This window comes from Taudactylus pleione, unplaced genomic scaffold (genome assembly GCF_031769625.1).
Source record: "Taudactylus pleione unplaced genomic scaffold, aTauple2 ptg000479l, whole genome shotgun sequence".
NCBI lineage: Eukaryota > Metazoa > Chordata > Amphibia > Anura > Myobatrachidae > Taudactylus > Taudactylus pleione.
The window spans coordinates 8,276,914-8,289,121 of NW_028284881.1; the positions used below are offsets into that span (position 1 = coordinate 8,276,914).

General features: G+C 50.1%; 1 protein-coding gene across 1 annotated transcript in view; it reads left to right on the forward strand.

Annotated features, from left to right (window-relative positions):
• Positions 1-326: 326 nt before the first annotated feature.
• TRAFD1 (TRAF-type zinc finger domain containing 1) overlaps positions 327-12,208 on the forward strand; it is a 41,425-nt gene continuing 29,543 nt past the window's right edge. Inside the window, exons 1-3 of the mRNA XM_088449231.1 lie at positions 327-589; positions 2,522-2,609; positions 11,211-11,346. Coding sequence (XP_088305357.1) covers positions 2,566-2,609; positions 11,211-11,346 — 180 coding nt within the window. The 5' untranslated portion in view covers positions 327-589; positions 2,522-2,565. The remainder of the gene's footprint in view (positions 590-2,521; positions 2,610-11,210; positions 11,347-12,208) is intronic.

A 12,208-nucleotide genomic window follows, 5' to 3' on the forward strand; every position in this document is an offset into this window, starting at 1 on the left:
CAATTGTTAACACGTCAATGGCCATCCCTTTAACTTGTGCCTCATAAAAGTTGACATAGTCCTCATGTAATGTTTGTAAATAAGCTATGTGTGCTCCAGCTCCCTAGAAATGCAGCAGCCTGCACGTGCTGATATGTAAACAGCTGTGCTTTACACATGCACTTACTTAAAATAATCCGTATTCGTGTTTCAGCTACAGATATAAAAGCAGAAACAGGTCGGGACCAATTGAAAACGGAAAGACGAGCGGAAGCCTGCAAGAACCTGTTCGATCACTTCGTAAACTCGCGTATTCTCTTTATATAAGGTCCGAGGCGAATCCCACCCCAACCTTACACATTACACATGACATCTACAGGGTTAAATGCAAAAGTAGGCCTGGTCAATCGAAAGCCGACAGCCGGGTGGAAGGTTTTACAGTGAATGACAGCTCCGTCGGCCAATGACAGCGGCAGGGCGGCTGGCTATGAGGAAGTGGCAGCAGGGCAGGCTGTTGCGTTGTCCCCTTAGCGGCAGCAGAAGGCGGGGCGGCGGGATAGCCGTTGGTGACAGTGGAGCTCCCTCTGTGCCCAGTGACCGGCAGCACAAGGTAGGAGGGGAGTGGGGAACGTAACTTATCCACCGCTATAAGCTTCTAGAAAGTACGATCTTCACTGCTCAGAAGCCTTGTGGGGACCACTGGTGGCCGGGGCCACTAACGGGGCAGCAGCACCAGACAGGGTGCGTGTCCTAATGTTGTCGGACCACAGGTCCCAGCATGCCTGCAAGTGCTGAGACCTTTACCCCCCACCCCACAGCTGTGAGAGCGCTACAGGCTGCTGCGTGTTGGTGGCTCCATAATTCCCCCTGTGTCATCGCTGTGACTCATGTCACCTGTATAGAATCCTCCTACTGTACCTTCTCCACAGCAACAGGTGACAGCTTGTGGCTCTCAGTGCCGGCTGCTCCCATCGCCGCCATGGGCTCTATATATGTTTTATTCCAGCTTCAATACTCTGCCCAAGTCTTCAGGTGCCTATTGTGAGCACTTCCTGACATGATTTAACTGATTTCTTCATATTTCGGGAGATAGTTATAAGATTATACAAAAAAATAAAAATAATCATGCCAAAAAGAGAAAAAAAAAAGTTCAGATACTGTGTCTTGCTGAGCACCCTCAGTGTAGAAGCACTGTCTATATATATTGCCCCCAATCCACTTGTGGAAGTGTCTATACAGTGGAAGGGGGGGGTTAGGCACCCCTAAGGAGGGTTAGGTTAGTTTGTACTTAGGGATGATCAGGATTCCCAGCGCTGTCACTACCGGGATCTCTGCATCTGTCGGTCTGACGCAGCCGGGAATTGAACTGCCGCATGGTCAGCCGGTATTTCATGCTGATACCCTCGCAGCAGGTATTGGAGATATCTGCTGAGGTCCATCCTTCATACGTGGGGGTGGTACAAAATATTTGCGAGTAACCCCCCCCCCCTCCAAACGAAAACTGGTGTTTTCGGGGAGTAAGCCGCAAATATTTAATGAGAAATGGGCCCCTATATCTGTGTGAAAACCATTACCTTCTACAGTAGTCTGACAGGCGGCCCCGGCCCCGCAGTGTGTCGGCAACATTTCTGCTTGCAGCCCCCGAGGAGACATGCAGAAATGGGTGCCTAAAGCAGTACTTTAGACAGGTTTGGACGCTTTGCACAGCTAATCCTGGTGTTTTCGGGTGCACACTTGTGCCCTAACTCTATCTATCTCATATCATATGAGTGTGTCATGTAAACTGCCCCTGCATTAGATAAACTCAGGAACAATTGAATCGCTCAGATGGGTGCTCACAAAACAATGAACCTCTCCCCATACTGTATATATTATGGTTTTCCTCCCATGGATAGGAACAATGTTGGCCACTCCATACAAATCAGAATGATTTAATTGATCTACAGACTTTCATTGTGTCTTTTTTTTTTTTTTTTTTTTTTTTTACTTTCAAGAAATGAAAAGGCCATTACTACGGCCAGTGCTGTCCAGACTGAACTTGATTTTCCGGTCATTTATCTCCTTTGTTAAAATGTACGTGTCTCTAGGTTCACAGGGGAAATCACCAGCTTTGCATTATGTACTGTAGCTCTAATCTTTCTACTAATCCTCCTGTTTTCATGGCTAGGATACGTTAACAATTTTGCCACTCAGCAATAATCTAAGACCATTGTCAGCAATTTTCATATGTACTACAAAATTCTAGTTATAATTGAGTTTTAAAAGAATGTCCGTGATGAATCTGTCCAAGAATAGGTTTCAACTGATGAAGGAAAGGAGACCTGTCCAATGATGACGTCACCACAGAGCACTCCTCCTAAATTGCGATGTGTGGGGTGCCTTTAGTATGCATTATACTTCCTTTGTTTTCCAGCCTGCTAATATTTTTACATAAATTAAACTGTTAATCCTCTATATGTGTTCTATGTGTTATGTTTCTGTAGTATTGTAGGCGTTCACAAGGCATTTCCAAGAAATGACTAATGCATCCATGTCTTTTCAGAGAACTGAAAGTGATAGTAATTGCTCTGCTTAAAGACACTGATCATGGCTTCCGAGGCTAAGCAGGAGACACAATTGTGTGGAAACTGGTGAGTGCACACCTTAATAATACTTTGCCTGCTTCTCTCTGTACTCCTGAGGATTGGGGATTTGTAATATTAAATACTGTTTGCTTCAGGGGTATATAATATAAATAATTTCACTAATAGAAGCTGTAAAAGTTATTGATGATATGAATGCAAAGAAATTTGTACTCTAATCTACAGCCATGGCCAAAAGTTTTGAGAATGACACAAGTATTGAATTTCACAAAGTTTGCTGCTTCAGTGTTTTTATACCATTTTGTCAGATGTTACTATGGAATACTGAAGTAACATTACAAGCATTTCATATGTGCCAAAGGCTTTTATTGTGAATTACATTAAGTTTATGCAAAGAATCAATATTTGCAGTGTTGACCCTTCTCTTTCAAGACCTCTGCAACTCGCCCTGGCATGCTGTCAATCAACTTCTGGGCCACATACTTGACTGATGGCCACCAATTCTTGCCTAATCAATGCTTGGAGTTTGTCAGAATTTGTGGGTTTTTGTTTGTCTACCCGCCTCTTGAGGATTGATCTCAAGTTCTCAATGGGATTAAGGTCTGGGGAGTTTCCTGGTCATGGACCCAAAATTGAGATGTTTTGTTCCCCGAGCCACTTAGTTATCACTTTTGCCTTATGGCAAGGTGCTCAATCATGCTGGAAAAGGCATTGTACATCACCAAACTGTTCTTGGATGGTTGGGAGAAGTTGCTCTTGGAGGATGTTTTGGTTCCGTGTCATTCTCAAAACTTTTGGCCCTGGCTGTAGAGCAGGGGTAGGCAACCTGTGGCAGCCCAGCTACTATTTAAATACACACTCCAACAGGCCCTGACACTGTTTTAGCATGCCCTAACGGCAAAACTGTGGCAAGGCATGTTGGAATGTGTAGTTCCACAGCAGCTGGAGTGCTACAGTTTTCCTACTCCTGACCGAGACGTTAGTCTGACTGACACCTCTTTGCAGTAAGATACATATTACCTTCACTTTACAGAAATTTACCTATTTTGTTTGCTGGGTGTCCTATCTGTGCAACAACCTTCCTCCTGATGCCTTTATTTTTCTTAAAGGGGACCTGTCAACTGCTCACACTTTGATTTCTATTAGAATGAGGCCCTTTTAGAGTGAATAATTATATGTCCCTTTATTAGAGCATTTAGATGAATGCTTGCTTCATGTCTGTACCACACCTTAAATAGTTCATATTTAGGCAGGCAATGATAATTCGGGTCTGCCTGCCTGCCTTCCCAGAACACAGGCCGGCTACACACTGCCTGAGGTGCTGCGATTCATGCAGGAGTAGAGCAAGTGCTTACCAAAGCCATTGGCTGCATGAGCGAGACGCCACAGGGCCTCATTCAGAGGCAGTCGGAAACTGGGCGGCTGCTTGCATCCTGACCGCCCGCCTATTTCTACTTCAGGGTCCATAGGGTCCACAGGGTGACCTTGGGGGTATAGCTGGATCCTGGATCCTCGGGCACCACGGAGTTAAAGCTTTTAGCTGCTCCCAGGATGCACTTGGGTCCAACCTCCCCTATACCCCGCCCCCGAGCCACAGGCACCTCAGTTTTAGATGGTGCCCGGCCGGAGTCGGGTCACCCTGTGGGGTGGGCTGCAGGAGCAGCCCCCTAAAGCTTTTAATTTTTTATTTAACTTAGTTAAATTTATTTATTAATTTTTTTCTACAGTTTTTTCTCCAGAGCGGCAGCGCTGGGCTGTCTGTACAGACGCCCACGCTGCCGCTCCTTCTCCCTGCTGGCGCCGCGACGCCAGCACTGAACTGGGGATCGCGGCGGGGGAAGCCAGAGTCTGTACTAGCCGGACTCTGGCTTCCCCCAGGACTGCTGCCGGAAAACGCCGGGGAGATCAGGTAAGCCGCGCACCGCTGATTAGCGGCGGTGCGCGGGTTCCTTTCAAATGCAGTCCCATGCCCCCGGTCTAGGGGACAGACCGGGGGCGCTAGCGGTGGCGGCGGGCCCCCCCTCCAGCGGAGGCATACCCCGCCAGACCACTAGACCACCAGGGTTAATATCGCGGCAAGCGGGATGCCGGCAACCCGGGGGTTAATATGCTAGCCAGGGGAGGAAGCCTTCCCTGTCAGCGGCTCCTCAGCTCAGCGCGCCTTTCAGCTCGGAGTCTGGCGTCGCTGAGCTGCAGCTACTCGGCCACTCCTCCTCTGAGGTCTCCAGCGGCCATTTTCTCTGTGGCAGCGTGGATACTCTCAGGGAGCACGCGGACCGGTCCCCCTGTGTACCTCTCCCCTGCAGAAGGACAGTGTACACAGCGCTATAGCCCTCCCAGACACTGAATCTGGGAGGTTGATTGTAGTGGAAAGGTGCAGTGAGTATATCTTCCTGCATGGTATGTGACTTTTGCTAGTGCTGCCTGTCTGTGTCTTTTTTCTACTTACTGTCAGCCTGTACCTATCCCTTTCTTTCTCCTACAAGCCCTACAGGTGTGCGGGGGAAGGGTGTTTCTACTGACCTCACCTATATAGATCACGTATTTGTGAGGTCCGTCACATACAGTTGTGTGCTACACGGTGCCATATTGTGGGCTGTTGTTCAGCACACTGGTGAGTGCGCACGTTTTCTTCCTAAGTCATGTCTGAGGAGGAGATTGAGCACTCCGGGGCTCCAGCATTGTTCTCCTGCAGGCGCTGTTCTGCAGGAGTGGATAGGGAGGATTTGTCACAGGACGGCCTGTGCGGACGGTGCCAGGCGGTCCCTGGTACGTCTAAACCTCCCATTTCGCAGGAGCCACCATGGGCGATGTTTTCCCAGGTGCTGGTGTCCATCGCGGACCGTCTGTCGGTCCCGACTGCCGCCCCTACTAGGGCGTTGCCCCAGCCTGCCATACCCCATTCCCCGGGTGTCCCACAATTATTGCAGACTCCCCCGGGGTCTCAGCCTGTTGGTCCCTATGCGGGGTTGCCAATGTATATTCAGTCCACCCCTGTGGCACAGCCGGCTGTGGTGCCGTTTCAGGCTCCTGTGACAGCTCCTCCACCCTGGGTGTATGCGCTTTCCCACACTGTCCAAGATTTGGCGGCAGCATCTTCGGCTTTTCAGTCGATGTTGCGCAGTGACGTGCCCTCCAGGGCGTCTAAACGCTCAGTCATGGCACAGGCTGCGCATCTTTCGGATTCTGAGGGGTTCTCGGATGATGGTGAGGTACAGGATGACTCAGCCTCAGATGCCTCAGTCCAGGAGGTAGACACTAAGTCTTCCATCAATGTGCGGGCTCTGGTTAAGGCGGTGCGGGCTATTCTTCTGATTGAGGATGAGGCACCCGCTCCCAAGTCAAGGTATCCTAGTTTTAAAAAAGCTAAGGTTACTTCTACAGCGTTCCCCTTGTCTGATCAGTTGACTGATCACATGGCGGTGGCCTGGCAGACGCCCAGTAAGCGTTTCCTGCCACAGAAACGCTTGGCGTCCAATTATCCATTCCCGGAAGCGCATTGTAAGAAATGGGAAACTCCGCCTGCAGTCGATTCCCATGTAACACGCCTCATCAGGAGTGCTACTTTGCCATTGCCGTCTATATCCTCGCTGAAGGATCCTACGGACAGGAAGGTGGAGACTTGTCTAAAGTCTATTTATTCTCTCTCAGGGGCTGTAGCCCGGCCGTCCATGGCCATCTCCTGGGTGGCCAAGGCCATTGAGGGGTGGGCCAACGCCTTGGAGGACACGTTTACGGATGAATCTCCGGACGTCCAGAGGGCGTTGTTAGGACAGATGAGAGATGCCGCCTCCTACATTGGAGAAGCATCTTTGGATGCTAGCCTGTTGACCTCTAGGGTTTCGGCGGCAGCAGTGTCTGCTCGTAGATCCTTGTGGTTGCGGTCTTGGAGAGCAGACGCGGATTCAAAGAAAGGCTTGGAGGCCTTACCTTTTAATGGGGAATTACTATTTGGTCCGGACCTGGACAAAATAGTAGATACCCTGGCAAAATCCAAGTCAGCCTTCCTCCCTTCAGCTACTACACCTGCTAAGGTCCAGAGCTCGGCGTTTCGTTCCTTTCGGGTTCAGGGCAAGGCAAAGGGTCAGTCCTTCCCGAGGCAGTCCGCACCCAAGACCGCCTCAAAGCCAAAGAAGCAAGCCTGGAGTGCTAGGCGCCCTTCTTCCAAGCCAGAAGATAAGCCTTCTGCGTGATGGGACGGGCCTCCCTCTGGGGGACCCCAGAGTGGGAGGCCGACTTCTTCAATTCGCCCAGTGCTGGCACAATACCACCACGGATGCCTGGGTGCGAGAAGTGGTCTCCCAGGGGTACGCCCTGTCTTTTCGGCACAGGCCGCCTTGCCAGTTTTTTTGCACAAGTCCTTCTCAGGACAAAACCAAGGCCTTGCAGGTTCAGGAAGCCATAGAGGCCTTGCTGACGGCGGGGGTCATTATACCCGTACCACAGTCTCAACGTGGGATGGGGTATTACTCTACGCTGTTTCTGGTGCAGAAACCCAATGGCTCTCATCGCCCCATCCTCAATTTGAAGTCCCTGAACAGGTTTCTCAGGGTTCCCAAATTCAGGATGGAAACTTTGCGTTCCATCATACTGGCGATGGAACCGGGGGATTACATGGTCTCCCTGGATATCCAGGACGCCTACCTCCATGTGCCTATAGCAACATCGCACCAACGGTTTCTGCGGTTTGCTATTCTCCACAACCACTACCAATTCAGGGCTCTACCCTTTGGTCTCTCCACGGCACCAAGGGTATTTACCAAGGTGATGGCGGTCATGGCGGCTCACCTTCGGAGCCAGGGGATACGGTTGCTACCGTATCTAGACGACCTCCTCTTGCTGGCAAGCTCCCCGGAGGTACTGATCCAGCATCTCCACCTGACGGTCGCTTGTCTACAGGCGCACGGCTGGTTGATCAACTGGAAGAAATCCTCCCTCATCCCATCACAATGGATGGTTCATTTGGGGGCCCTGCTGGACTCTCGTCAGCAACGGATTTTTCTGACTCCAGAGAAGGTCTCCTCCTTACAGCTGCGGATTCACAGTTGTCTGAGCAGTGGCAGAGTGTCGGTGCACTCAGCGATGAGAGTTTTGGGGTCCATGGTGTCGGCATTCGACATGGTGGAGTTTGCCCAGTTCCATTCCAGGCCCCTGCAGGGGCTGATTCTTTCGGAATGGAACGGATTGCCACACAGGATCCGCTCTCAGATGCTGGTGTTGTCCTCGGAGGTGCGTCTGTCCCTAGCCTGGTGGCTGCAGACAGCGCATCTCCTGGAGGGGCGCCCCTTTTGGATCCCGGAATGGGTTCTGCTCACGACAGATGCCAGTCTCCGGGGTTGGGGGGCGGTGACAGGCTCCTTGTCACTTCAGGGTCGTTGGTCGGCGGAGGAAGCGATTCTTCCCATCAACATCCTGGAACTGCGGGCAGTATACAGAGCCCTGCAGTCGTCCGGCACCGCTCTTCACGGAAGGGCCGTTCAGGTGCAGTCAGACAACGCCACCACGGTGGCGTACATCAATCACCAGGGAGGGACTCGCAGTCGAGCTGCGATGTCGGAGGTGTCCCGCGTCCTGGCTTGGGCGGAGCGCTATCTTCCAGCTCTCTCGGCAGTTTTCATCCCAGGAGTCCTCAATTGGGAGGCAGACTTCCGTTACGATGTGCATCCCGGGGAATGGTCGCTTCATCCAGAGGTATTCCAACTACTCGTGGACAAGTGGGGGCTGCCAGAGCTGGACCTGATGGCGTCCCGTTACAATCACAAGCTGCCTGTGTACGGGTCAAGGACAAGGGACGCAGGCGCAAGTCTGATAGACGCGCTGTCGGTGAAATGGCTGTTTCAACTGGCTTACTTGTTCCCTCCGATATCTCTGCTGCCTCTGGTCCTGCGCAAGTTCAAACAGGACGGAGGCACACTGATCCTGGTGGCCCCAACGTGGCCCAGAAGGCCGTGGTACTCCGATCTGCGGAGCCTGTCCATCGACGCTCCGTACCTCCTACCTCAACGGCGGGACCTGTTGTCTCAGGGGCCCTGTCTTCACCCGGATCTGGGTCGACTATCTTTGACGGCGTGGCTCTTGAGACAGCCGTCCTGAGGTCTCGGGGCTTTTCTAGCTCCGTTATTACCACCATGCTGACGGCGGGCAAGCCTGCTTCCGCGAGGATCTATCACAGAGTGTGGCACACTTACTTTCAGTGGTGCGAGGCCAGAAACTATGATCCCCAGGTGTTCCGAGTTTCGCGTATTCTGGCTTTCCTTCAGTCCGGTTTGGACTTAGGATTACGTCTTTCTTCACTGAAGGTACACGTGTCTGGTCTGTCGGTGTGGTTCCAGCGCAGGATCGCTGCTATGCCGGACGTACACACCTTTTTCCAGGGTGTTTTGAGAATCCAGCCTCCCTTTGTGCCACCTGTGGCCCCGTGGGATTTGGCGGTGGTTCTTAGGGCCTTACAGGGTCCTCCTTTTGAGCCCTTGGAGTCAGTGGAGCTCAAGTGGCTAACTTTTAAAACTGTTTTCCTCTTGGCAATTGCTTCTGCCAGGAGGGTTTCAGATTTGGGGGCGCTTTCTTGTCGTCCCCCTTTTCTGATTTTTCATCAGGACAGAGCGGTGCTTCGCACTCGTCCTGATTTCCTGCCTAAGGTGGTTTCCAGGTTCCACATTAATCAGGAAATTGTTGTACCAGCCTTTCAGTCACCTGATCTTTCGGCTGGGGAGACTTCCTTAGACGTTGTAAGGGCACTCCAGGTTTATGTGGACCGGACTAGTTCTGTGAGGAAGTCGGATTCTTTGTTTATCCTCTTTGGTTTTCACAAGAGGGGTTGGCCTGCCAACAAACAGACTCTAACCCGTTGGCTTCGTTCTGTTATTATTGAGGCTTATATGCAGGAGGGTTTACCTGTTCCAGCCTCTGTTAAGGCTCATTCCACTCGGTCCGTGGGCCCTTCTTGGGCTGCTAGCCGTGGCGCCTCTGCTGTTCAGCTCTGTAAGGCGGCCACCTGGTCTTCCATTCAGACCTTTTTGAGGTTCTATGCGTTTGACACCTTTGCCTCTCAGGATGCATCCTTTGGGCGCCGGGTTCTCCTATCAGCACAGGAGCGTCCCCCGCCCTTAGTTGGACTGCTTTGGGACATCCCCAAGGTCACCCTGTGGACCCCTATGGACCCTGAAGTAGAAAACAAGAGATATGGTAAGAACTTACCTTTTGTTATCTCTGTTTCTACGAAGTCCATAGGGTCCACAGGGCACCCGCCCTGACGCACCTGGCTTCATATGGGCTCTGTGACTGGTCACCAGTTTTCCGTCTCCCATTTCTGTGAGTATGGTTCTTGTGTGTTCCAGTCTTCCTTCTCTCTGTTTCGTCTCCTCCTCCGGCCTGGGCTGCTTACCAACTGAGGTGCCTGTGGCTCGGGGGCGGGGTATAGGGGAGGTTGGACCCAAGTGCATCCTGGGAGCAGCTAAAAGCTTTAACTCCGTGGTGCCCGAGGATCCAGGATCCAGCTATACCCCCAAGGTCACCCTGTGGACCCTATGGACTTCGTAGAAACAGAGATAACAAAGGTAAGTTCTTACCATATCTCTTGTTGTTTCGGTCGTTAGGCTGTGGGTTTACACCCACAGCTCTAACGACCGCTAGGCTTACGACGAGACCCTAGGGTAGGGTCTCACTTGTCGTAAGCCCCGGAGAGCTTCTGGCTCTGTCAGAGCCGGAAGCTCTCCACAGACATCACTAGTGATGTCAGTGGGGCCTCCCCCAAACGGTAGGCGTTCCCATGGGAACGCCTCCGTTTGGGGTGCCACCCCCTGGCCCGCCTTCCAAACGGGGCGAGCTGTCAATCAACATCGACAGCTCACCCCCTTTGGAAAGAGACCTGCTACGACCGGCGCTGTCGATCGTAGCGGGTCTCACGCATGCGCACAAAGGAGCCGGCTCCCTCGTGCGCATGCGCACTTGACAAACATCGAGGCGGTCGTAGACCGTACGGCCGCCTCTGAATGAAGGCCATAGTCTCCACAAGTAAAGATGTTAGGAGAAACCTGAACACTGGGTTGGGAATGAGTGGGCTTTTGGAGCGAATGTAAATTGCGTTACTATATACTACAATAATAGAGCATGAACCAACTAAAAAATACAACAATAAACTAGTTTTTTTTTTTTTTTTTTTACAAAAATTAATTTATTGAATGCTTCCCCATATGAAGAGTCAAGACGTGACCAATATCTTCTTTATTGTCACCAGGAACAGATTAAGCATACTTTCTTAATGTTTAAATCTGACTATTTACTTTATAAACTGCATACTTTTTTTGAAGGACCATCCAATCAGCCTACGTCTTATAAGACATGCTTTCTTTTCTTTGCTAGCCTCTGGGAGTATTGGGCATAATAATACACCTATTACTTTATTTTGAAACAATTGAGTAGTTTGAATGAAACAAAGATTCATAAATGACAACTGCTAAATATTATGAATGAATTTTCAGTACCTGTGTTAGTGCAATAAGAGCAATATTCACCAGTAAAGCATGCTACATACTGCAATTACAAAACCATTTGGGAGCACTTTGCCAGTATGAGCGCTAGATAATGTACACAACACCCTATTATTTTTCCATTCTAACATGTTGTTCTTCTTCTGTGCTTTGTTTCTAGTAAACATGACATTCCTCAAATTAATTTCACTATACACGAGATTCACTGCAGACGTAATATCAGTGTGTGCAAGATGTGCAAGGAGCCGTTTCCCACCAGCGATATGGAGGAGCACATAACCAGTGAACATACTCCGGTAATCACATTTTGCCCACACCCTTTCAATGATCTCTTGCGTATTTGTTGAAAATGATTGAGCCATGCCTAATTCGCCATACAGATGTGTCCACTTACATCTCTAGTTTGTGCACTATAAGTCCCATTACACATAACTTGTGAGCGCCGTGGGACTGAGTAGTGCCGAACGTCTCTTCATGCAACTTTTTCCCTTAAAATGCGTCTTATTCACAAAGCGATGCCATCAAAATAGTATCATGTAAAAACCAATAAAGAAACCAGCAGATACCACCAGAATGAAAGCTAATTGCCTTTACTATGCAGGAATGTTCTGCAACTACTGTATGTTGCAACTCTATTAATTAAAAAGGTCTAGAAATTAGATTATTCTATAGAACACCCAAGAAAAAAACCTATACTACAGATATAGGGCCTGATTCAGAGGTGGACACAATACCGATGTTTGTGTTGTTGACCGATTGTTTTTGTACTGCGCATGCATACGAGTCGCACTTCCCATGTGCCATGTTCATTACAGACGGCAGTCGCTGTGAGGACTTGGACGCAGACGTACTGCGAGCATATTGAGGGCATCTATGCCCGCGCAGTGGTTAACGCTCCAGCGGCTTACTTCCAACGGACATTCTGAGCGACCATAGAGATGCTCAGAACATCAGTGCTGCGACCGATGGTGCCTCTGTGTACGCAAATAGTGTCTCAATACAATCCCAGCAGCTGCAACATTTGCATACTAGTCACCTGAAAGCATTTTGGTTGAACTTTGATATGATTTCAGGCACGATTAGAGTAGTGGGCTTTGTGTAATTTAGTAACATTTGTTGTGTTAATGAGTTCTGTCATTTGTCCTATTCTCTCTGTGT